General features: G+C 40.0%; 3 protein-coding genes across 5 annotated transcripts; 1 reads left to right on the forward strand and 2 right to left on the reverse strand.

The window, feature by feature from the left end:
* Positions 1-331: 331 nt before the first annotated feature.
* On the forward strand, positions 332-3,254 carry mogat3b (monoacylglycerol O-acyltransferase 3b; the record flags this gene model as incomplete). Its single annotated transcript, XM_080509180.1, has 7 exons — positions 332-413; positions 548-655; positions 1,202-1,272; positions 1,859-2,063; positions 2,563-2,737; positions 2,838-3,022; positions 3,100-3,254. 7 exons carry the CDS (start codon positions 332-334, stop codon positions 3,252-3,254), a joined length of 981 nt encoding a protein of 326 aa, XP_080365306.1.
* Positions 3,255-3,857: 603 nt separating this feature from the next.
* srrt (serrate RNA effector molecule homolog (Arabidopsis)) lies at positions 3,858-11,460 on the reverse strand. Of its 3 annotated transcripts, none has more exons than XM_080509486.1 (20): positions 11,400-11,460; positions 10,781-10,899; positions 10,530-10,658; positions 10,273-10,440; positions 9,351-9,539; positions 7,619-7,788; positions 7,311-7,495; positions 7,126-7,236; positions 6,870-7,023; positions 6,607-6,755; positions 6,435-6,496; positions 6,275-6,353; positions 5,836-6,027; positions 5,561-5,731; positions 5,242-5,395; positions 4,895-5,088; positions 4,653-4,809; positions 4,448-4,540; positions 4,236-4,335; positions 3,858-4,099 (listed from the first exon to the last, which is right to left on the reverse strand). In XM_080509486.1, the coding sequence occupies exons 2-20, from the start codon at positions 10,897-10,899 to the stop codon at positions 4,024-4,026; spliced, it is 2,652 nt and encodes an 883-aa protein (XP_080365612.1). In that variant the 5' UTR covers positions 11,400-11,460; the 3' UTR covers positions 3,858-4,023. The 3 variants fall into 3 exon arrangements, with proteins under 3 accessions (XP_080365612.1, XP_080365613.1, XP_080365614.1); XM_080509487.1 differs by having other exon boundaries at positions 4,225-4,335; XM_080509488.1 differs by lacking the exons at positions 9,351-9,539; positions 10,273-10,440; positions 10,530-10,658; positions 10,781-10,899; positions 11,400-11,460 and adding an exon at positions 8,245-9,325.
* A 3,265-nt stretch (positions 11,461-14,725) lies between these two features.
* Positions 14,726-21,198, reverse strand: rnf167 (ring finger protein 167). Its single transcript, XM_080509230.1, has 10 exons — positions 20,809-21,198; positions 19,603-19,729; positions 19,419-19,499; positions 19,199-19,336; positions 19,035-19,122; positions 18,847-18,937; positions 18,610-18,715; positions 18,365-18,458; positions 17,931-18,011; positions 14,726-17,681 (listed from the first exon to the last, which is right to left on the reverse strand). Exons 2-10 carry the CDS (start codon positions 19,705-19,707, stop codon positions 17,254-17,256), a joined length of 1,212 nt encoding a protein of 403 aa, XP_080365356.1. The 5' UTR covers positions 19,708-19,729; positions 20,809-21,198; the 3' UTR covers positions 14,726-17,253.
* Positions 21,199-27,001: the final 5,803 nt, after the last annotated feature.

A 27,001-nucleotide genomic window follows, 5' to 3' on the forward strand; every position in this document is an offset into this window, starting at 1 on the left:
AAATGAATTGTCAGAGCGTTTGCCTGTGAGCTCATTCATACGCAAGTCATTTGATCAGGCTGCTGCATGCCTCGCAAGCATTCAAGAAGTCGCTTCCTTCCCTAAAGGAAGATTAAGACATACAAGCAGAGGTGCTGATCACCAGAGCAATCTGTTCTCTACTGCAAATCCATCTATCAGACCTTCCATTGTTGTCTTTAACAAAGCACCCTTTCTCATCTCTACAGGCATGTAATGCATTATCTATATCCATGACCTTTATTGGAAGAAATCTGAGATTAAAATACCGACTATTGCTGTAAATTGTTCACGTGGCCTGCAGATTGCAAAAATGACAAAAGAAAAGACTCAAAGGAAGCAGATTCTGGAGACGCTAAGTGTTCTGCAGTGGGTGCTATGTTTCCTCTTCTTAGGTAAGATCCCAACGCTCTCCTACGATCCCTCACTGCACTTGTCGAACAAATGACGCTGTAATTCTCTCTGAGTTCATGTAAAAGTTATTGTGTTTAACATGCAAACTCTCTCGTTCCTAAACGTCCCACCACAGGAATAGCTTGCACCGTCTTGATAGTGTATCTAATGTTTACCTCTCTGTGGCCGCTGTCCGTTCTGTACTTCGTTTGGCTGGTGTTGGACTGGCACACCCCTGAACGAGGTAAAGAACACGACATCATTCAAAGTATTGACTCAAAACAGCCAAATCATGAGAATCGATGTTGCCAATTCTGAATTACAATCTAATTGTAAACAAAGCTTTAAAAAGGAAAAATGATTAACTCGTGTTTTGTGCTGTTGATGGGCTAATCTCAGAATCAGAAGTAGCTACGTATGGTTGACGGGTATTTCAGTGGATTTAGGGTAAAAATCATAATCTGAAGTCAGAATATTGATGAAAAAAGAAAACAAATTTAATTAAGAACTTGATTTGAACCTTATATTAGATTTTTTTTTTGTTTTTAACTCTGAAGTGGATTTAACATGGGAACAGGAAATGGGGAAGAAAACCAGTGTTTGGCACAATTTCTCATTTGTAGACCAACCCTCAAATCTTTATCTATTTATTGTCCATCGTAACATTATTATGTAAATACAAACTGTGTAAAAAATTTGGGATTCGTACAACTATTGTATTCAAGGAAATATGCAAAATCAAACGGGAGCACAAAGCACTTGTGTCTGAGAAGTCTGTTGTCTCCATCAGGGGGCAGAAAATTAAACAGTATGAAGAAGTGGAAGGCATGGGATCATTTCAGAGACTATTTCCCTGTGAAAGTAAGTTAAACTTGCAGTATTTTCCCCAACATTTCTCTCTGTTATTATTTAGAATCTTTCCAACACTTAGGTCTGGTCAAAACTGGCTGGAATACATTTGTTTCACTTGTGTCCATTGTTTTATTAAGCTGGTATGAAGACATGACTTTATTTTCTTCCACTAAATATCAAAACAGAAAACATCTTGTTTACAGTTGACTGTCGTTTACAAACACATTAAAATCCTTCGGTCTTAATTTTACCAAAAATATTAAAGGTATATAAATCAAACTTTGTGAAAAGTGGGTCCATCCTGATATAACCTATTGTGATTTTTTTTTTTCCTTCTGTGAGACAGATTAGGCCGTGCATCTGCTAGATGAAAGACTCTGTAATTAGCATTTTGCTTTGAAGGCCTTAAATCAGAGCACTTTGAACAACTCTTCATGTCAGATATCTGCAAGAAGCAGCGGACATGAATATCTACTGTTAATCTCTCACCCAATCATATAAATCACAGCGAACCAGAAGTTTGGTTTTATGATTAACAGCTGAGACCGACAGCGATCGATTACGTTAATCCTCTTGTGTCACTTTTCTCGCCCAGTTGGTGAAGACAGCCGAGCTGAATCCAAAACGAAACTACATCTTTGGCTGTCATCCGCACGGCATCATGAGCGTTGGAACCTTTAGCTGCTTCAGCACAGAGAGCCCCGGCTTTGCGGAGTTGTTCCCTGGGATACGATCCCGCCTGGCTATACTAGCAGGACTTTTCAAGATCCCCCTCATGAGGGACTACATAATGGGTGCAGGTATTTACAGCAGCTTCCACAACAACAGTGAACTATTCTGTCTTTTAGTCTGATAAGCTTTTTACATTAGGTCAGAATTGATTGAAGGGCCTCCTTTGGCACAGAGCGAGTGGATTATTGATGACACTGCAGAAACATTATCTACCATTTAAACCTTTTAGGGTTTGAGTGTTAGATTTTCTTTTTTTCTTTAAAGGTGTTTGTTAGACTGGAATGGAAGTCAATATCTAACCCACCTAGGAAACCACTTGGGGCTGTCATGATTACAACAGATCCGTTTTCACAACTGGTATCTGAACAAATTTGCATTAAAACCTTTAAAAATGTAGAGTTGTTTTCCAGCTGTGATCCATGTGAAAGTCTCCTGTGAGAAATGTGGGTGGTAGCATCCTCAATCATCTAAAAAAAGAATCTTTGAAATGTATTTTCTGTTTTTGTTCTTGCCTCTCAACAAACCCTCTCTTCATCTGCTGACGCTCTGACTTTGTTGTCTGATAAGGTCTTTATCCAGTCAGCAAAGCGAGCCTCGAACACCTTCTCTCAAGGAGCGGCAAAGGAAATGCCGTGGTGATTGTGATTGGGGGAGCTGCAGAGTCTCTGGCATCCTCACCCGGAGTCAACAGGGCGGTGGTGAAGAACAGAAAAGGATTCGTCAGGCTGGCGCTTCAGTTCGGGTGAGAACACACTGTCCACGTGAAACAACTGTAATCAATGATGGTTACTGTACTCACCACTAGTAGATGGACCAAAATAGTCTCTTATGATAATCCACAGGGCTGATCTTGTTCCCGTTTACTCATTCGGAGAGAATGAGCTCTTTGAGCAGGTGATTTTCTCCGAGGGCAGTTTTGGTCGCCAGTTCCAGGACTGGATCAAAAAGATCATGGGTTTTGGCCCGTGTCTGTTCATTGGGGAGCGCTTTGGAATCATGCCCTACAGGCGTCCAGTCACTACTGTTGGTAGGTACTTTGAGTCCTTGTCAATGAACACAAATACCAATTAAATGGAATAAACTCACATTCTCAACCGTTTACAGTGGGAAGTCCAATTGCAGTTCCTCAGCGGATCTCGCCGACCGATGAAGAGGTGGACCATTATCACACACTTTACATGGAGGGTCTTTCCAAAGTGTTCCAAGAAAACAAAGTCAGCTGTGGACTTTCTGAAAGTCACAAGCTTGAGATCATTTAGGCTGAACTTGGAAAGAAACTGCATTGTTTTCCTTTAATGAGAAACATAAAAACAAGACTCATAATGGCCCCACGTGACCGGCCTGATCTCCAACTCTACATCAATGTGATTGGTTGCTCTGCTCCAACTGTAAATTATAATTTCTAACAAGTAATTGTGTTACAATTAGCACAGGTAGAAATATTAAAAACATGTATAGCGCATTATACAATAGTGCTGTTTGATAAATAAAGCGTCACAAAGTTCCTAAGATTCAGATAATTGAAATTAATAATTATTTCATCAACATTTGTCTTCTACCCTTGTATACCTGTTAAATCTATGAATAAATGTAATTGTACAAACTTTACTGACCACGCTTAACCACTATCCATTCACCTGTTTCATGAACTGATCCCAGCACAGTAAAAGCAGAAAACACCCCAGACAGAGCGGTACTTCACAGCCAAGTCATGTCGACGTAGTGACACCTACTTCCTGTGCAGATTTCTTCATCATCTTGCTCTTTAACTGACTGGCTGCCTCTTTGTATCATTTCATTGAGCCGACCTGCCTGAAGTCGCACACAGTCATGAACTGAATATTTCATTTATTACATCTGAATGGATTTTCATTACAACTTTATTGAGGACCCAGTTTACAGCAGTACACAAATTTATCCTAGTTGCCCAATAATTACAACAAATTCAAATACTGGAAGAAATGACCCGATTCGTCAGAAAAGCAAGTGAAACACATTACTGGTAGATCGAATAAGGATGGAGTGAACCTAAAAGAAGTCCATATCATCCGGTGCGTCCAAGTCACGATACTCAATGATGTTGCGTGGATCGCCTCGTGACATTCTGCCGTGGTTGAAGGTCAAAAAAGAAAAACAGAGGAGGAAAGACGGGCTTAATTTTTTTTTTGCTTTGACATCCTTCAACCACAAAAAACAGAGTACTAATACCAAAATAAGAACTAGACGTACAGTAGTCTCACCTGATGTTGCGTGGCTTTCCCAGATAGCCACCCTGTCCACGGAAGTTGTCATAGTTTCCTCTGCCTCCTCCATATTGGTTGGGAGGGTAAGAAGGCCCAGCTAACCAAGAGAGATTGAGATGAAAAGATCAGAAAGCTGTAGAAAATGTTTGTTTTAATAAGTAAATCAAGAACAAAATGCTGCTAAGATAAGTAGAAAAGCCAGAACATACCACCATAGCCCATCAGTGGTGGACGTGGCTGTCCAAAGCCCATTGGGCCCTGCGGACCTTGAGGAGGAAATGGCATGGTCGGAGAAAGCAAACCTAAAGGACAAATCAAACCATAAAAAAACAAAACAAGCATCAGTCCACTATTCTCCCGTTTACAGTACATAATCTATTCATTCGGTCCTCAATGAGACAGAAATGTTCTGACCTTGACCCGGTCCAGTGAGCGGAGGAATCTTCATCTCTGGCAACGACGGTCTCTTAGCATCCATGAGGAAATTGTTAAAAAAAGCCACCTCCTTCTTCACCTCTTCAATCTTGTCGCCATGCTTGTTCAGGATGTGCTTTCGAACGAATTCTGGTCCCTTGAAAACCGATTTGGAAACTAAATTGGAGATAATGTACAATCGAGACAACACAACCATCGAAGCATATCTCACATGTGCTCACCTTAAACTTCTTGCCACTCAGAGGGCAGAGCCATTTGTCCTTTCCCAGCTCTTGAGTGTTGGCGGACACAAACTTCTCCACTTCCTCTTCCGGATCCTTCCGGCCCATCTTCCCTGCCTCGTCATCAGAAAGGACTTCCTTCAAACTAAACAAAGGCAACAACTTTTCCTCCATCATCTTCTGCCACTGTTGAACTGTTTCAACAAACAAGGCGGGGAAAAAAAACAAACAAAACAAAAAACAAAGCAAGAAAGATGATTCAAAACAGGGGTTCAAACAAATTTTTAAATCCAGAACAGGTAAGTGGCAACTTCAAGAGGGACAATAAACTAAACCATTAAACTGACCTTCTCCGTTTGTGATGCGGTTCGGAGGAATGGGCCCGCGGACATGGATCATGCCACAGCGGTTGGGCATTTCATCCTCACTTGGGTATTCACACGTGTTGTAGTAGTCAATGGAGTGTACAACACGCAGGTACAAGACCAAACGGTCCAAAACCTGAAAATAAACAGAAAGGCTTATTTACGAGACCAGTGTTGGTATTTTTAATGTCTTCAAATGCAATGAAGTTTGAAGTTGCAAAAAAACAAAAGGCATTTTCTTTTCAAAGAGTAAGTAATAAAAGGGCGAAATAACAGAAATCTGAATGACTGCAATTCAGACCTTGGCCAGTTTGTCGTCCCTCTCCACCGTTGTCTCAGTGGGGTGTCCTTCCTTTGCGCTCTCCTCAGGATCTATTCCGCTGCTGGAGCCAAGCAGCTCCTCCTCCTCGGCGCTCACCTCCTCTATCAGGTAATCGGTGATGTTCTTCAGGATGGGGTTCTGAGCCGGCATCTTTCGAAATGATAAAACACAAACAAGTACATCAGGTCTGGAAAATCAATGCTAACGATCAGTCAAACTGTGCACACACACACACGCAGAAAGTAGTAAAATACCTCGTTGCTCTGCCCGTCTTCCTGCGACTTGACGCTCCACAGGTCGCCTTTTTCATCCAGGGCATGAATGAGCTTGGCAGCCAGCTTGATGTCATTGCGGAGCACCTGCTTGTGCTGAGTGATACCATTAACGTTACGCACCCTGCGAGCCAGGTCTCTGTTCACCCCCGGTGCCAGTTCACAGTCTCGCAGCTGTGAAGGGAGAGTGCAGGGTAAAACACACTGGTAATGGCCCCGGCCACGATTTAGGAGATTACAGACATAGTAAAAAAGAAAAAGGCCCGTCTGATGCTCCCCGAGCAACAGTTCACAGCACAGCGAGGATTCAGTAACAGACAGCCAGTCCAACAGTGGCATGTCACAATAAAAAGCACAACACAGACAGGCTACAATGTTGGTTGAAATCAGAGATAATAAAATTAACAAGGAAGACACTCACACGAATGTTTTGAAGGTTCCAGCAAACCTCTTTGATGTTGGTACTTCGGTCAAATGTCACCCAGCAGCGTCTGAAAAACCTGATCAAGCACAAGTTTAGTTATGAAATCGCCTGTCTGGTCGTGGAAGCAACATCAAAAACGTTGGTGAATTCAGCCCACCTGCGCTCGGGATGGGGGTCAGATAAACAAACACGCAGAAATCCAGGGTATCGACGACATAACTGGGAGGAGGAAAAAAACAACAAAACGAAACATGAGGATTTGAAGACAAGCTCGTCAGTAAACACTGCTTCGACATATTTAAAGACAATCCCTGGCGAGTTCCACTCACTGCAATGATTTCAGCCTTGGAAATAGTGGGAGCAATGCTCCTCATGAAGAGAGAGCAAGTCCTGTGGAGAGGCCGTGGTCTCGGAGAATCGTCTTTTGGTTTCTTTTCTTCTTTCTTGTCCTCCTCAGAGTTCTCCTTTGGTTTCTCCTCTGTGACATGAGAGAAGAAACATCTGGCGTTGTAACGACCTGGTCAAGATTTCATCGCACCAATTCCAATCGTTCTTAAAATGAAAGTAGTTTGTAATGAATGCGAGATCTCACCTTCTCCCTCTTCTTCGTCCTCGTCCTTGTCTTCCACCTCTTCCTTTTTCACAGGTTTGTCAGAGCAGTTGGAGTCGGAATCTGAGTCAGAGTCGCTCTCCGAGGCACTGGCTTCGTCATCACTGTCTCCGCTGCGCTTCCTTTTTCTTCTTGGCTAACGACAGAGAAAAAAAAAAAAAAAAAACCACAATCAAGGCTGTTGGTAAATATGCATTACTCATTAGCAAATAACTTCACTAATAGAAGCAGCACCAACTTTTTTGGGCTCGGGCATTTCTTCTTTGGCAGCTTCTTTCTCTGCCTCCTCTTTCACGTCCTCCCCTTCTGCGGTTGCAGCCTTTTCTGTGCCGGCAGAGTCACCCTCCTCCTGTGGCACAGTTCACAGATATTAACATCGCGCTCTCCAGAATAAAAACTGCCTCTCAGGAAAATTAAGTGCACCTTCTCGTTTTTGTCTTTCTCAACCGAGGGCTTGCGTTCGCCACCGGAGGCTTTAAGGTCTTCCCTCTTGGGAGGTTCACCGACCCCTAAAAGAGATGGCAGCTTCTCCTTGTCTTCTTCCTCTTCAGACGGCATGTCCAGTATGCGAAGATCATGATCTGTACCACCTTCCATTTTTATCACAGCTGAAAGCAAACAAGAGGGTGTGTGGGTCAGGAAACAGTTCCATTCAACGACTTGAAATGTGGAAGAAACACATTACCGACACGAGCAAATACCGACAAGTGTCTCAACTCCTCAGGTCGTACCTGCATCAAGGACCTTGATGATGGCTGGGGTCTGCTCAATGTCCAAACTGACATTATCGAACCAGCTGTTCTCCATCAGGAACGAAAAGACATTCAGACGATTGTGCAGGGCGCTCTGGGCCTCTGCTTTGAGTCGGCTGGCCTCGTCCGGATGGTATTTGGATCTGAACCTGTGTCCAGAGTCGGGGGTCCACAAAAGAGTGGGGAAGGAATGAAGGGGGTTGGAATGAACGGGATGCAAAAGTTAGAGAACAAATACGAATTATATATCCATGTCACAATTCAAGGCTTAAAGTAGCAATGACAAATTTGATTGATGTGCAGCTTTTTGCCGAAACACATTTTCAATACATACTTTGAATCGACACTAACATGTCAAATTGAGAAAGTGTAACTGACTTAGTGTTGCATATGTCCAGACTGTGTTGTGTGCTATTTAAAGCTTAGTCTTCATGTTCTGTGTGCATGTTAGGATTGTGGTTATAGTAACTAGTTGTACAAAATCAGGAAGTTTGAGTGTAACTCACCAAACTAAAGAAAAAGCACAATGGAGGTTATCAAATTAAGCATTCACATATGCAGAATGTCATAAAAAAAATGTTTATCATTGAGTGGACTACAGTTACCTTTTCTTCTGCCAGTTTAATAACAAATAAATACAGAGAAGGGGGATTTCTTCTGTGAAACTGCGCTCCACTTCAACCCCAATGGTGTGTCTGTATGCACACAAATTCGGTTTTGGGATTCGATTTGATCCAAACATAAAAAGAAAACCGTGAAAAAAGAAAAAAAAACTCTCCACGTGTGGAAGACTACTTGGCTGTCTATCTAAAATTCCTGTTACTGAGTGTCTAAGAGCAACTGCATTGTGCGCAGTGCATACCCTTGCTGTCTAAGACCGATTCTTGCGGATGAGCTCCACGTTTGCATGTCCTGAAAAAAATCGTCGTCGTGGTAGTAAAAATGAAGGGAGGAAAAATGGGTTATGTCAAATCATAACGATTTTGCATGACACCTGTGAAATAAGTGTAATAAACATTAACAGAACAGAACACAACTGTGAATCTTGTGCGGTGTCAAATAAGAAAATCCACCTCCATAAAACCTTTTTCCTGAAAATGTTGAGTTTTGAGTCGAAGCAAGAAAAGAAATATCGGGTTGTAACAAAAACAATTAACTGATTTTCTTTTAAATAGAAACAAAAGTTAAAAGTTTTCCTCACGTCCAATTTGCACATTTTTTTCAACTGAGAGTAGTCAAATACTAACATGTTAGCTGTGGGTCGATTTTCTTATTTATTCACTGTAACAAAAGCTCCTGGTCCTAGTTTGTGGGTGCAACTGTCCTAATGCATTGAACTAGAGTCCAGCATTTAACTCATTCAGCATACATTTTTTTTTTTAAGGTTAAGCACTTTGAGGTAGAAGTGTTAATCTTATATTATCACATCCATTCTTTACAAATATACTGGCACTTAAGTACAAATGTAAATTCACATTTTGCCAAGAAAAATCCCACCGTAGGACCAGGGTCAGAGTAACAGATTCATATCATCAAGGCAGTTACTTTTAATGAAAGCAGCATTATGAGATGTTAAACTGGGAAAAATCTTAATTCACAAATCTAAGCTAAAATGCCTAAAACAGAAGAAGCACTACTTTATACTTAAAAAAAATAAAATAAATAACTACTTGGGATTACAGCCCAGTAATAAAGGCAACAGAGGTCGTACCACTCTTCATCTTTATGAGCCAAAAAGAAGTCCTGCATCTGTTGTCGGCGGAAGTCAATCTTGTACTCATTGTAGCGTTTGACAGCTTCTGTCTCGTCCACAGAATCATCCAGGGAAATCAGAAACTCCTTAAAACTCTTCATTATTGGAGGAGGAGGACCTAGGTCCATGTCATGGATGTTGCCAAGCCTAAAAACAAGACAAAATGTGTATAAAGCTTTAAATGGAGAAGAAAAGGTTTGAAAATATGCTATGATTGTAGGTGGTAAGACTAAATGGCCTACAAAATGTTAAAAGGTGATCGATGGAGTGGAAAAAATACACAGTTGAAGTTAAACCTTCTTTCTTAAATCTAAAGTTTTCGAGCTGGATGTGCCTTCCTCCTGCAATCACATCTTGTTCAGACACTAAGCTCTAAACAACAGTGGATATCTTTTGCAATGAACCACATTGAAGGGGAGCTGAAAATCACCTACTTGTGCAGTGACCTCTATAGTGAAACTATACCATACCATCTATATTTACAAAGACTAAAAGCTATAAGACAGATAAACTCACATCACCGTCTCATGCTGAGTCTATCATTAACAAGAATGAGAATTCAGAAATACGAACCCTCCAACTCATAAAAAACCCACTATCAATTATCTGCCAGTCTGTTTCGAATAGTAAACCATTTCAAACTGTGGACTGCCTATGTTTGTTATGCTGACCCAGTTTGCAAATCCAGCTTGAACATTTAGATATGTCAGTCATTAAAATGTTGTTACTACTACGATCCAGCATGGTCAGTGAACACATTTCTGCTGTTTAAGGGCAGGGGTTTGGCTTGTTCTGGATTGTGTATAGATTTTCTGGTATGATTGTAACATTCCAATGTGGTAACAAAATGTAACTTTCAAACCGAAGCTTAGGGACTCACCGAGCTTGAATAGGTATTCCATGATGAGGCTGCATGAGGTGCAGGTCTGGATGACCCCAGTGCTGCGGTGGGCCATAGCTGGGACCTCCACCCCCACCACCACCCCCGCCACCACCACCGTAGCCCAGGTCATATCCACCACGGTATGGATCTCCGCCATGATCGTCCCTTTTGGAATTAATTTAAAATGAGTAATGAAGCTCTTGAAATAACAAAGATACAAGTTACAAGATACAAACTGCAGCGGCTTCTCTCACCAGTCTCTTCTCATGCGTTTCTGCTGGGGACTCATGTCATGTCTGGGCGGCGTGAACCTCTCCCTTCGTCCTCGGTCATAGTCCCGGTACTCTCCTCTACTACGACGCTCTCTGCCCCTGTCCCACTCCCTGGCGTGTGGAAAAGACAAGAAACATCATTCGCCAAACATGGAGTCACACTGAGGGTTTAGTGCATTTAGCCAGTTGTGTGTGCACGGTCACACCAGGTGAGCCAGATCAATGTTTCTCACCGGTCGTTCCAGTCATCTCTGCGTCGGTCCTCTCTTTCTCTTGAACGGTCATAATCACTTCTCTCTCGCCTGAACTTGTCTCTTCTCCTGCGGTCGTACTCATCATCGCTGTCTCCCATCTGGAGGGAAGGAGAGAGACCGGAAATGCATCGTGAAGAAGGCTGCACATGGTGTCATGTCGTTATTATAACGACAACGCCGGGGGTACGGATCGGTTCTGAGATTATCTGTCGTGCTCCAACCTTTGTAGAGGAACAGAGTTACGGGTGTGTTGGAAGCTCTGGTATGCGTACATTACCGCGAGGTTGGTCTTTTGTTTGCACGGTAGTTAAAGAAAACATGAAACCTCGTGTTTGCAAACTACAAAACCATACTTTACACGTCAATGAGGAAAAGACTCTTCGATATAAAACAAATGGTGGAAATCATTTGTTAAGGATCGCATCGTCACATGCGAAGCTAACGCTAGCTTGCATGCTAGCGACATGAGCTATGTTGAAAGAAAGACAACATTTCCAACTAATTCTGGACTACCGGGCAGTGCTGTTCCAAAGAACAGATTACACAATCTCACACGAGTTTAAACTCAGCCTCTAAACTGGAATAATAAACAAAATACCTCGTAAACTACGTAGGAGAACAATACTCGCGCTCGTTTGCTTCCCCGACGTCGTCACGTGTTCTTCTTCGGGACGTTTTTATCTGGCGCATGACGAAACTAATCCGAGCACTACCGCCACCTATTGGTGAGAAGTGAGAGCAACAAATTCCACCGGCAGGTTTCCTTTCACTGCCTCTCTGTCAGAGTAAATAAATAATTCTATTTGTCAATTAATTTTCTGCTCCTGACGATGAATAAAATTTAACAATGGCAAAATAACTTTCACCACTATCATTGTCAGAGGATAATGGTAAATGGTTTAGATTGAAAAATTCTAAATGTCCAATGCAAATAGATCCAGGATTTATAACCTTGTGTCTGAATGGTGCTATATTAGGAAAAAAGATTAACAAACAAATATAAGCAAGGAAATGAAAACAATACGAGTGACATCCAAAAAGATTTCATACTCAAGTAATAGTTTAATATACAATATTTGATCATTTTTTTATTGTACAGTTTTATTGAACGGTAAACTGCCGAATATATGCTTTCTTCATGCTTTTCTTTGTCCTTGCTCTGAACTTTAACTGGTTCCTCATGTAATCCACAATAGTATGTGGCCACACATGGGAACCTTCCTCTCCATCCACTGGAATAAATGCAGATTCCACTTGCAAGAAGTCATGATGGCGATCTTTTGATCCAAAGACAAACGCTTCTCTGGGTGCACTTCGGGTCTCCGGAGGAGTGGAGGCGATGTCGTGGTGAAGACTGTTCACAAAACCCTGGAGAACACACGAACCAGCACAGGCAATAAATCAGTCAATCAATAAATGTAGAGATGTCAAATGGCAGTGCTTGACAAACAGTTGGAATAATTTAATAATTTTCTCCTGGAGAGCCAGTTTGCAGCAAAACACATTTCACAGTCGCAGTCACTGAAAATGGAGACTTTTATCTATTATGTACGACTGTGGATGAATGTGGATGCCCTCAGGCATCACTAGTTCAATGGTGAACAGATCAAAGCCAAAGTCACTTGTGTTACATTGTGGGGACTCAGGGTGCATCACTTTTGGATTCCTTCTCATATAATATGAGTCATTTATTTATTGCTTTCAATTATGGCTGCACTTTTCATGTGAACACAACAAAGAGTGAACTGAATCAGGTTTTTTTTAGGGGAGAGGAAGCGACGTATAATTTTACATATAAACTGTTGATGGTTAATTTGTCTAAGATATTTTAATTTATCATATATAAGTTATTGCATACAGATTCAAATGCCTGTTTGGTCTTGGTTGCCAAAAAATACAAATAAAGATCAACTACATACTGCTAAATCATCATTAATACATGGATTCTGCATGGAAATGATAACAGACTGTTATGCTACCTTTTAACAACAGCTGTTGGTAACAGTCACACAAACAAATCAATCAAATGAACAATTATGCCCTTTACCTGGTGGTAGTCTTGGAGGGTCTCTGTGGAATCCAGCAGGATGAATATATTTACAGTCAAGTAGAGTAAGACAGAGGACTTCACAAAAAAATAGTACGATAGCATCTTTTGTTAAAGCTGCTTCAGCTGAAATCCACCAATAGTTTCTAAACGTGTGCTTCCTGATTGTAGGACACCAAACACAAGGTTGATAGTTCTTGCGGTGATTGAGTCTTTATAGGTGAAGTTGGTTTACTGTGCTGTGATTTATCACGAAGCCCACGACGAGCAATGGCAAAGAAACACGCAAGCCTTTTGTTTCACAGATGTAATAGAGGCTAACCAAAGCACAGCTACCAGTGAGTGGAGTGAAAGGTTTATTCAGCTCTTATTAGACAGGTCCTTTTCTTCAAAACAGCAGGTGACATAATTAAAGGTACATGCAATGGTCAAACTGAAAAAGGATTAAAGAACTGAATTCATCAAATGTGAGAAGTCTTAATGAATAACCTTCACATATAAGGGCAGGGAAATGCATATTGCTCTGTAAATATTAAATAGTATGCGGCTATATCTGGACCAATGTGTCAAACTGTGTGTAATTCTAGGAGATGTGTGGCTTTGTCTTTGGATGTCCGACCATGGTGAAGATGCGTGACTTATCTCACACAACAAAAGCATGTGAACAGGCAGAATGTAACAAAACAACCTGAGCTCACACACACACATCACCTGCACAGTCCGGCACATACAAACACATATAGAGTGACTCATAATTGACATGATGTTTGTTCTAATGGGCTGTTCAATTCAGCAGAGTGTCAATGCACTCATTAGGTCATTACAATAAGATTCATGACCATAAGTGCAATTAATAGCACTTTTTCTGAGGTGAATTCTGTTAGGATGGAAACATCCTTAAGATGGACTAACATAAAGAAGACATAATGAACTTACATTATCAAAATCACTTCACTCAGTCAGCCAGGTTCATCTGCAGCACCCTGCGACTGTGAAAGTGGGAATAAACGATAGATGGATGAATGGATGGATGGATGGATGGATGATGACTTCATATAAATAGCACATTCCATTCATAAATTGTGAAAACCACAAAAAGATCAAACTGAACACCCAGGAGAATGCTGATTCAAATAAAAGGCGGTGGAGCTGCTATTTAAGTCTACCAACAGACGGTTTCTGGCAGAGTGGTTAAGAATTCCATATTTTCACTTCTTAAAAACAGAAAGTGGCTTCACTAGTGAGCAATGTCGCATTACGGAAACATTCAATAAAATAGTGTTTGAAAATCCTCTTCAATGTTTAACTGAGTTTTTGAGATGAGCTCTTTGAGTAAAGACAAATCAAGGATCTGGCTGGACAACAGCTATATTTCAAATTTAAGAATGGGGTATTATTTCACATAAAATGGTAACATCTGGTGTGTTTTCTATAATTTATCAATTAAAATGTGTTTAAGAATTGCAAATTTTACATATCATTTCAATCTCAAGGTTTATGCGTTTACTTTAGGTGTATATTCTGCTCCGAATGTTTTCAGTGATTTTCACATCAATACGTCCTTCACTCAGCATTTTCTTCAAACTCACTCGAATGGCTGTAAATAAACATGATCTCGAAGGTCAATCTGCATTTTATTCTTGTGAAGTTTCACATAATCTTCTACACTGGTATAAGTAGGCATTTTTCTTCCCACACATCTGAGATTACTTGGTATATTGCCCTTAAGTATCACTGTAAGAATGCTTAACTTCGACTTCAGCAGCCCGGATTGGATAAAGCAGCATTATTCCAATGATAGGAATGCTTGAGATTTGAAGTTACTAACATTGCAATGACTATTGAATTGAATCTGCAATCAAACCAACAGTGACTCATTAAGATTTCAAAGTCATTTATTCTTCCACAGATCTTACATCAAATGCATCTTTCGACAGACTTCTTTACACACCCTAAAGATTCTCGATCCTGCTTTAAACGTGAAAATTACACTTGACACGGTACATTTAATATTTAAGTGTGATAATCTAGGCACGGTCTAAAAGAAAAGTAAAAAAAAAAAGAAAATGCCTGGGATTATATATTTCTCATTTGCTTTTGTCAACAGTCTCTGAAAGTGAGACATAAAAAGCAGGAAAAGGGTACAGTACAAAAGATAGCATATTGTAAATAGGAAAACTGTTGTTCGATTTTACAATACAGATTATTGCCGACAAGTCCCAATCAAATCTTAACAGTGTGGAGTCTTTTAGACAATCAGCAGTAAAATATAAAGGTGGAATGTGGGACTGTGCAGCCCTGCTGATTCTCCCGTGTTAAAAATGCAATTTATCAAAAAAAAAAAAATAAATAATTATCAGAGACAGAAATTTATATACACAGGATGCAGCGTTTCCTCCGTCATCATAAGCACTGTGCAGATAAACGTAAAGCTTCAGCTCAGGCTGTACAGCGGGGACAAGATCTTCTCATTCAGGTGGTGGACTGCAGAACAGACCACAGAGGAAACACTGACAGCGTCTGTACAACTCCACGTAGGTGTGCGGTGAATAAAAGAGTCATTTATAAAGTACTTTAAAACGAATCCTCACCAAGCAAAGTTAGTGTCGATAAAAATGTGCATTTAGTCGGGGCAGTGACAACTATTGGCTGCAAGCGACTCGAAAGGTTTTGTACTGCTCGGCCGACACGGATGGTTTTTAGTTGTGGAGGAACAAATCGTGACCATCGAAGCTTATCAAACATCTTTAGGTGCAAATCAAGCATTACCACGCTGGCAATCAGTGACGACACTCCAACTCAAAACTGCACAAACACAGGATTTGTGTTACTTGCTTGTACAAGTGGAAACAAACGGAGCAAAGCACGGGAACAGGGAACAAGATGAAAGTTTTTTCACTCTCAGCAATAAAAGGACCAGTGTGCAGGATGTGAGGCCCTTTCCACTGTTTTAAATACCCCCACCCCCTGACTTGCTGCTTCCTCTTTTACAGCAGGAACTAAACCATCTGCAAAACTACAAAAAAATGCGAAAGGTCGACTGAGAAAACATGTTTGATTCTTCTTCTACTTTGGACTATTGTCCTTTGAACTGCACGGACACTGTGTGAAAAGTGATATACAAATATAGTCTAATAAAGAAAGAAAGAAAATGGCATTGCAACACACTCGGCTCTATGGAAGAACACCCGCTCCCCTGCGTGGTTAACAAGTGCTCATTCTAAGGCAACAAAAACAATAGTTTGGTTTTTTCCCCCTCAGATGAACAATAAAATAAACGCAACAATAATTTGACATAATAAACTTCATCTATGCCAGTAGATCTGCCTCAATCCTGCACACTGACTCTTCAGATTCAGCTCGACAAGAAGAGGGGAGAGGAGTGTCAGTCTTGTCCCTTCAAATTCCAAACATTTAACACAGACATGTACTTGAGGGCCAATGTAAGGCAATGCTCCTTTATCCCACCACCAAGGTCCCACAATTCATAATATCCTTAATGATCAACATAAACAGATGCAAACAATAACAAAAATCAATTGAATCTTTACAAAACTACATTTTACAGATATGGAAAAAAAAGAAGCAAAAGATGAACAAATCAATTATTTCCTCACTATGTTATTCATTTACATCTCGACTGACCGGTTATGTTTGTTTATTTATTTTTTTGCTATGACTTGAGTTTGTGCAATTTGACAAACTGGATAAAGCTACACATGTTGTTCTAATCAGCAACAAAGTAAAAGCAGCAGAAACATCAATGTAATATTCTACTATTCTGAAATTCTCTGTTAAAGGTGAAGGGGGAAAAAAGCACATTTAAAAAAATAAAGCTGTTAAAAATGAAAGCACTATAGAAACTAAAGTGATCAAAAATGAAATGAAGACAATCCTTCAACGTGTACTTCCTTGTTGAAAACAATTACCAAGACAACACAGAGCATTCACTCTGCACTAAATGCAGCAAATGCTCACAATCCACATTCGGGATGATGATTTTGGCTACACAGGTTTCATCTACAGGAATCACACTCTTTCTTAAAAAGACATTTTGCTTTTAGGCGGCAGCCAGTGATCATTTTAGGTGGCAAAATCAAATTAAAACTTACAACACAAAAACTAAGGCTACAGACACGGGTAGTCGGGTGACATGAGTGTGTTGAAGTGGACTTATTTTGGTAAAACTCATCGCTGCGAGTGCTGCATCACCTTTGACACTTAAAAGTAGATCTCATCTGGTTGTTTGTAAAAAGGTTCCGTTACAATCGACAAATGTGGCAGGTTTCCGAAATGCCTTGGTTTTTAAAGTAACATTGTGCGGCACACCCGATGATAAGAAAGACCCTTTTTTTTTTTTTTTATGTTAGCACTATTTAATCTCGTCATCGCTACGCAACAGCCATCAGATCTCTACTCGATCCCTACCGATGAGCTGAGCAGTGTCATCCTCCGTGTAGGGCCTGTCCTCCCCTGTGTCCTCATCGCTTTCTGAGTCCGTCCCCTGTGGGGAGTAGTAGCCTTCGTAGCCGAGGACGGGCGAGTCGCAGTGAGCAGGGGAGGTGAGGCACTGGGCAGTGGTGGTGGTGGTGGTGGTAGCTGAATATGCCGCCGGGCTCCCCACCGGGGACCCCGGGTTGGAGGGCCGGAGCAGGGGGGTGCGCTCCGAGTCTGCGTCGCCCTCGGTCCCTTCCTCCTCTCCGCGCCCTCCGGCCTCCTCCTCGGACTCGGACTCGGAGTGCTCGGGGTTGTTGCGGGTGACGCGCTGCTTGCACACAGGGCACGTCTTCTTGGTCTGCGTGAGCCATGGGTCCACACATTTGCAGTGGTAAGCTGGAATGCGAAAACATTTACTGATCAGACAAGGCAATTCAAAAGGATCACGACACCTTTACCGAAACTGGAGTGAATAATTGGGAATACCGACATAACAAAATGATAGCAGTGTGGCTCGGCTATGTCAAACATCAATTGTATATTATGTTCATATTTGCAGTACTAATACTTTGCAAGTAGCACCTGATGATTAATAACAATTGGACATTATGCATGACCTTATATTACAGCATTAAACATATTTACCATGTGAACAAGGTAAAACTCGGAGCTTGTCTCCTTCCTCATACTCATCCAGACAGATGGCACAGACGTCATAGTCATCACCTGATACACAGACAAAAAAGTTAGAACAAGTCATTGAAACACAAAAAAACAAAAACAAAAGCGGCTTCACAAGGTTAAAAAAAACAACAAAAAAACATGAGTCCTTAACTATTGAAATTGATTCTTTGTTTCCATTGAACAAAGTAAGAAATGTTTATTCACTTCTTTATTCTTTTTTTCCCCCACACGCTTCATCACAAAGAGCTATTGTTGCAACTTAAAATGCTTGTTTCAAACCTGGACGTACTTAATGTCGCAACTAGGATTTCAACCAGACTCAAGGTAACCAGATTTGTCACAAGGGGGAAAAATAAATAAAAAATAAAAAAAACTTACACCCACTAACTCCTCACCTTTAGTGAACTTGTGTGTGGGAATCTTCTTGAGTTGTTCCTTGGACAAACGATTCTTCCTCAGCCTTTTTCGGTACTGTACACATCGTATTATCTGCACAACCAAAACAGAAAAGTAACAGAGGTCAGCAGACCTGAACGGCATTCAGTACACATCAATACAAAGATATTCTGTGAAGCCATTCTCAATTTAACAATTGTAAACTCGCATTTAATTGCTTAACAAAGACGTCATGCACACTTACCAAGATGATACACATCACAAGAATAATCATGCCAACTACTCCAGTGAAGGGAATAAGGTAGTATGACAATGGGAAAGCAAACTCCGGCTTGAGGATGACGTAAGCCCTGCAGGTAACAAAAAAAAAAAGTAACGCGTCAAGTATGAAAAGTCATTTTTACTGTTGTGATGCCGACGAATAAAGGTGGGTTTGATTTTAATGTGTATGTAATCCTAGTTAGATGATGATTTTCCTTACCCTTGTTCAGGAATTAAGAATTTTCGGAGAATTTGCGAAGCATAGAAGCTTGTAAATACAGAAGGGATCTCAATCGCCTCTGCAATAGTGTCTGTGAAAAAAGTGAATGAGTGATCAATTTCCAAGTACTTGGTTAAAATAAACTTGAATTTGTACGTATTCAATTAATAAAAAAAAAAAAAAAATACCATTGCTGTAGTTCATATTGAGGAGAGTGTCCGAATACATGTTGTGAACGATTGCAGCATCGAATCCAGCTTGTTGTGCATGCCAAATCTGAAATATAGTTCTTTTTATGAGTGGAGACCGAGTAAGAAACAATAACAGATATTCAGTGTCAATCGCCACTGACCTTTATATCGAAATTGCAGTCAAAGCGTCGGATGAGAGCGATAACTTTGGTGGTATTTGCATCATAAGATGGTGGCAATGGGGGGGGAGGGTCCATGGGCGTGCAGCCATTTAGAGGACGGGACACCACCAGCATTCCCTGTTGCATAAAATAAATGTATTTATGACAAATATGACCAATGATTTTGACTGTGTGCACTCGTTCAATGCTCTGCTCTCACCAATAATCCACCCTTGGGAAGTGGCGATCCAAACAAAGCTGGCAGGTCCTCAAACAGCATGGAAGTCATATTGCTATAATGCTGGTAAACAATATATGAAAGAATGACTGAGGTTAAGATGCATTTAAGAGATGATAGCCATAGACAAACTGCACCGAAATCAGTCACATCCAGTGTTACTTACAGCATATATATACGCATGTGTGGGTGAGGGGACAAATACGCTGCAGAGAAGCAGCGTCAGGACACTCAGTCGAGTTCCTACGCCCCACACATCCGGATGTGCCATCCTTGTGTTGATTACAGATGCACTGAGGTGGGACAAAAATTAAATGACAGCAAGTCGTGATCAGGCATAATTAAAACAATCAAAGAGAAAATGTTTCAAGATATAAACTGAAGCAATTGTTTTGCTGCACTTTAAGTTTACAGTACTGGCTTTTAACTAGTCTGTTCAGGATATTCTTCCAACAAACCTATAGAACAGCTCCTGAAAAAAAAATCACTTGATGATTAACATATCATTACAAGCCACAGCTATTTGTGGCCAGAGTTCTACATTGATTGCATTTGAAACTTTGACTCAATAAAACCTATTGTGAAATAAATCTTTAATTTTCTGTCTTACGCTTAATACATGTTCAACTTTAGGTAAAGTGAGATGATAACTATCACAATAATTTGCTTTGTTTACAGAAAAACAATGTTGACACAATGTTCTGTCCCAAAAGAAACATTTTCAAGCTACAACTATTAATTTAATTAAGATAATCACCTCTGCCTGCGACTATTTGAGACGAGTCACGTAAATGTACAAGGTTTTCTGCCTGTTTGTTTCCATTATGGAAACAATCTAGATAAGGACTACCGGTAAAACCATTTTCTTAGTAAGAAATGGAAAACAAAAAGGTTGAAGCATTGCACATAACTGGATATGCATTTATCACTTTGTCTGGTTTTTCATGTTTCATTTTTGAAGTCTCAAAGCATTGTTGAGAACACACTTGATGTTCATTCAATGTTTACATGGCCTAACCCCGATGGCAAGTCAAGAATGTGGAGTATTTGATGACAACAGTTAACTATTAACTCAATCCACCATCTCAACTTTGATGTTGATGCAGTTGTGGCTGCCCTGAGAAACGCAGAAAAGAAACAAATGCTATTGTTGCTTTGCTTGTGTCGCAACTCTGTGGGTTAGTGTTTCCTCATCACCCAGCAGTAACTTCAGTTCAGCCATCAAGATTTAAAAGAGCAAGATAGATCGAGCCACGAGCATGCGATCGGTTTGTTATGAGATAAATTCAGTAAAAAAATGTAAAAATAAATAAATAAAATAAACGTGCAGGAAACCAGTTCGAAGTCATTGGTGTCGTTATTGTGGGCATACCTTTTTATATCCGCAAGGGTTGTAGTCTGGTTATTCCAGTTGTCCCCGTCGGTGTTTAAAAAGCACGCTCCGTTCACTTCTCTTTTCTTAATCACGTTAATTTCCCAACATTTAAACACCTGAACTAAAAAGCGTCAAAGACGGGAAGGATTAACTTCGCGTTAGCAGCCGTTTGGCTAGTGTTAGCAGCTATTAGATAACAGTTAAGACAACAACGTCTTCGTGACAGATCACTATGTATCATTCATGTACTCTAATATACCGTTTTCCAACAAGTTGGAAACATGAGATTAAAAAAATAACGTCCCACGAGTGGAAAACACGACCGCAAAAATGCCAAGTTTCGGCCAAGTTCCGTTAGCTCGCTGCTGAAGCTAGTGTTGTTGTTATTGCTTCTTGTGCCCTGCTTCTTCTTCGTTGCCCCGCGCTGCACATTGACTCAGTGGCAGGTTGAGCCCACAGCGCCATCAGTTGCCAAAAGGACAAACAGCAGAGCGGGGTACACTGCAGTGTATGTTTTACACGCGCGCGCGCACACGCACGCACACACACACACACACACACACACACACACACACACACACACACACACACACACACACACACACACACACACACATTACGGGTTTCAATGGAAAACAACAAGTAGCTATGTCCACATGTGTGCATAAAGCAGGTATGAAGTAAAGAGGTCACATGGATATTGCCACTTGCACAGTAGCAAGACCAGTTTCACCGCACTCATGTGACAAGATTGCAATCAGTGAGTTTGCACTGCAGCATGGACAGGACTACCTGTTAATAAATCCAGTGAGGAGGAGGGAATTAATATTACATACTCTATGACATTGAACGACGACGGGTCAGCCACAGCTGACGCACCATCCAACAGATTATCAAAACACAGAAAATTCGCTGGTATTTGGTTATTATGCCATTTGCTTTCAACGACTGCCCCCAAGTGGTTGAAACAAATCGTGAACTGCTAAATCATACAATGCAGCCTTATACACTGTTGGTAATCTACTTTAACTGAGAGATTATGATTGCATTAATTCGGCTATTACAGTACAAGGTTGAAGGCGGAACAAGTTCCAAATATGGAACTGGTGGTTCGAGCGCCACACGTGGGCTCTATTCCTCTTTCTGTGTGGCCCACAAGACACTTTCGGGTTTTCAAGATTTACAAGTGTATGGAGGAGGAATGCTTTTATATTTGAAACAGATATCAATTGTTATGGCACAACCACACACTCACTCAACAAAGAACATTTGTGTGGCCTTCATAATCAATCATAATAAGACTTACATGGAAGTGTATGCAATGATAGTTACAGTAACTTCACTCAGTTGACCTCTTTAGAAACAGCAGCATTTTGCTTTTCAACAGCATATATAACCATGCTGTCTCATGTGCCAGGCTACTGCTGGATAAGATTTTACAGGAAAATGTAACTTTCTCTGGTAAGTTTTGATATATTTAAGTATGTTGCCAGATAAACTGATGGAGAAGAACAGCAATGACATTTCCGAGTAACAGCTGTGATGCTACCTCACCCTGATTTCTCCCTTGTGATTGGAGCCGTGTGGAGCAAACCCTCTTCTACAAAATGTCAACACCTTAATCTCTTTGCAAGGAATTTGTGATGTCCGCTCCTGTGGTTAACTCTGTTATGAGAGGTATGTTGACTGTGTGTCTCATCCCTGAGATCAGGGGAGTCACTTATTTTAGTTCAGCACCCACATAGTTCAATTCATATCAACTTGATCAGACCAAAACAAGCATAACTTTAAAAATACCAAAATAAAACTCAAAACATGTTTTTTGCAACCACAACAAAACAAAAATGTTAGACATTGAATATCTTTCCTTTTAATGCACTTTTTTAAACAGTATTCTGAATAAATAAAAGTGCCATCTGAAATTATATAATGAGCCCACTGTGTGTCTCCTGAGACTAATGTTGGTAAAAGCCTGTCTTTTTCTAGGATAAAGAATTTCTGTAGCTTTAAACACACAGTAAACACCATAGTATATCTATTAGGTCAATAAAAAAAATCTCGCTAGCTATTAGAAATAATTAGCTTTCACTACTGCATCAATGATTGCTCTGATACAGGCATTGTTGCTATGCATCTTTCACTTTCAGGTCTCTCGTTGAAATATTGTGACCCCCAGAGGATATATTCGAAACAACAGTTAATTTGAACATTTCTAATCCCACAACTACATTCTATCATCTTGCAGGTTGATTTGTCACCTGCAAGCTTCATATTTGAGCCCCTGCTTTGGATGATTCTCAGCAAAGCCAAAAAGCAAAAGATTGGATACGATTTACTATTGCACCATATGTGAGGCAGACACAGATTGCATTCACAGCTTGAGTAGAAACTGTGCAGCAACTTGGTCTATTTCCTATTTATATGAACAATAATACAAAATACACAACAAACTATAATTTGGAAAATAAATGTATGTGCATGTTTTATGGAAAGTATAAGTAGTAGACTGTGAATCCAGTTGAAATAAATATTGAAACAAAGAATTGCCAAGAAGCAATCAAATTCTCTATCACAACATCTAAAAGGTTTCATTCTATCATCTAAACACGGCTATTTTCAATCCATCCGTGCTCTCAGTTTAATATAACATTGTGTATATAATTCCAAACTCCATAGATTTTTAATCTTTGTATTAAGAAACTCACTAAAGGGACCTGAATCCCTGAATTGGTGTGATATGAAATACCTGTACGTCAAGCTACAAGAGTGGCTATGTAGGGATGTGTTCTTATGTTCTTATTTTCTGATTTATGGATTTTCTCCACTCCTGACCTTGCAGTCAGACGACATGGTCATTAGGGGTCAGCATTGTTGCTTTACAGGTACCCTGGCGTCCCCCAACCCAAAGACATGCTTGTTAGGTTAATTGGCCACTCCAAATTGCCCACAGTTGCTCACAGTTCTCTTGCAGAGAAGCTGGAGTATCTGTTAACCAGGGCAGGGTTTTACTCTGCTCTCCACACATTGTTTGCCCTGATGAAGAGACACAGTGACAATAACTTGGATAAAGATTGAAAATGCATAGATGTGAGTTTTAACCAATCATCTTAGAGTGAGTACACTGAGTTCTATGGACTCAAACTCCTCCAGTTTGAGTCCATAGAAACATTGGCCCTTTTGATAATAGACACAAACCAGCTGGTGAATGTGTTTTGAAAAGTTGTGTCAACGTACAAATGGGAGAAAATTCAATTGGGTGTTGATTTTCCAGCTTGATATACTTTCCACTTTCAGACAAATTAAAATATATACCTTGTGTATATTCATGTTAATTAACGTAAACAAATACATATGATTAAAATAAACAAAAATGAACTAATCAAACTTTATCGAGCCCATGGGGAAATTCTTTTTTCCACATATATCTATCTTTCATATCATTTGTTTTTAAAAGAGAGAGCTTTGTTTCTTTCTTCCACCATTGAAACTCTAAATTTCAGTGACCCTGTGTTCATCCTCCTCAGAAAACATTCAGTGTATTGCAAAAGAAGAAGCCAATCTGAGTAAGCACAAGACTAAAATAAATTGACTCCAACTATTGTATATATTTTCAAATGTGATCAATATAGATGAAGAATGCAGACTTTGCTTGATAAGAGTTTATTTAGCATGCAGTCTGTGCAACTTGCACTTCAAGCACCTCCTTTGTTTCTAACATCTGATGGATCAAAATTAGTATTTTACCTACACAAATACATTTCTAGGATTTAGTTTTGATGAATACTGAAAAATTATTTAAATTGAAAAGCAAACTGGGATTACGGTCACAAGGTAGACATGTAGATGGATGGTCTACATATTAATAGTGACACATGGGGAAAAAAACGAAAATCACTCCAAAATGTGTAATGTATGAAGTTCAACCCAAAATGACAAGCAGTCATTTTTACAAGAATAGGTGTGCCGTGTTACATTAGAGTTAGAAAACTGAGGTAAAATCCCCTGCGTCAGCACTGATGGGTTTCATCTTCCGGTGCATTGCAAGTCGTCCAGTTTGTCCGACGGGATGCAGTTGGGAGATCAGCTGAGGCTCCTCAGAGAAAATGAGACACGCAGCATCTAAGGATGCAAAAAGAGAGAGAGAGAATGTACATATGTATGCACATACGTTTTAAATGGTAGATTGATAAGGATATTCACATTCTGAAAATAGACATTGACACTCACAGGAAACCTTTGCCACAACCCAGAGGTCCGAAGAAGAGTTCTGTTGGGAGGCAAACCTTTCTACACACTCCATTCAGACTGGGACAAGACCAGGGGAAGGATGCAGCTTCATTTCCAATGACTGTAGCAGATGGACAGCACATTTAACCACAAGTTAAAAAAAAAAAAAGGTTTGTAAGCCGCCCCCAAAGAGCTTCAAGAATCTGAGGAAATGAAGAACAAAAACATGTAAACACTTACCATTAAATAGTAAGACAACCAAAAGGGCCCAAACAGCCAAACGATAGAAAAACATCCTTGCTTCTGGTGGTGTTGCTCCAAAACTGAGGCTCGAGGCCAGGTCTGTGTGTATTTTGGCCCGGAGGGTGGAGTGAAGATAATTTCCAACAGCACACTGGTCGTTGGGCTCGAAATTATAGAATTATCAGCATCTTTAGGAGAACATGGCTTTCTTGATTACATTTAAGAAAATCACATCAAGATGCCCAACTCATGACCAGGCCTTGAGAAAAGAGACAAGCACTGCCAAGAAAACTGCTTCTTTGTTCCTGTCTGATTTAAAACACATGCACATTCCTATACTATTTATTTTCTGCTGAGAGAGAGAGAGAGAGAGAGAGACAGAGAGAGAGAGACAGAGAGAGAGAGTTTCCCCAATGTACTACCTCATCCATGTCGAGCCCTATAAGAAATAAATCACATTTGCTATAGGATTTAATTTACTGAATATCATTAGCATTAAAATTCTTTTTTTTTCTCCACTTGAGCATCAAAGAGAAGAAAGGATCAATCCAAACAGTGTTTTAATATAACTTGTGGTGTATTCTAAAATGTACCTATAGAAAGTAACGTTTGGAAGCTTGTTTAAAGCTAAACTTGGTCATGTGTAATCAGGGGACAGTTTTACATTGTTTTAGTTCACATATTAATTTGCGTGATTCAAAAGTGGACAAAACCAGCCCCAGTCTGTCCTGCGGTGTCTCGCACAGTGATTTCCTGCGATTCAGCTTGTCTCTCTTGGAAAGTAAACCCATGAAAACTTTTCTCTGATGCATTTGATCAGTTTAACTTCTGTTATTCAAGTCAGTTCTACTTTGATGCTTCAGACTGTGCCTTCAATACAACAGTCAAAAGAAAGTTAAAAAGTATTTGTAATTCATAATTGTACTTGTCAAGTATCTGTTCTTTACTTTAGCATTTACTTTCTTGACAATCCTATATTTGCTAAAAACTTTGAATAATATTTGTCCTTCTGTTCTGCCTCTTGTGTCAATTTAATCTGATGCTGATTCAGAGCAACAGTGAAAGTTTCTGAAGGTAATAGTTTTCTATGATGAAGCTAGTGGAGATGATACAATCAGATCAGTAATGGTCAAAAGCATTTCAATGTAGTTTTATTCAAACTGTTATAGAAGTTTAACCTGTCATTGATAATGATTACATGAACTGTATCCATCCTGCTGGTATTGCAATAACAATAGTTATAATCTGTTTCTGCACATGTGCCGACATGCATGTGCATATATGGTATTAAAGGTCCACTTTGCATGGGATATATGGACAAACAAACAAAAGTAACAAAAAATGTAACATTTTGAAGCAAAAAACTTCAGGTTAAGTTTTTTCTTGTTTCAACACAAAGGTTCGATTGAATTTCACTAATGATCTAAATTAATTATTGACATTTCTTTCAATGTTACCTTTCAGGCAGCAGTGGTGTCTGCGATCAGGGAATATAGAAATATAGAACCAAATTTGCTTACAAAGTTTTCATGGGTGTGATTTTTTTTTTTAATGATGTTTAGAGTGAGACACGGTTTGAATAGTAGGATTTACTCAAATGATGACTTCCCTTAAATGAAGAATGTAACTTGTTGTTGTGATTCCCATTTCTGTGGCCTGTCAAGCTTTTCTATCTCTTTGGGGACACAAACAATTAATTGCTGGGTGTTTACTTGCATTT

Source organism: Blennius ocellaris (assembly GCF_963422515.1).
Source record: "Blennius ocellaris genome assembly, chromosome: 14".
Classification (NCBI taxonomy): Eukaryota; Metazoa; Chordata; class Actinopteri; order Blenniiformes; family Blenniidae; genus Blennius; species Blennius ocellaris.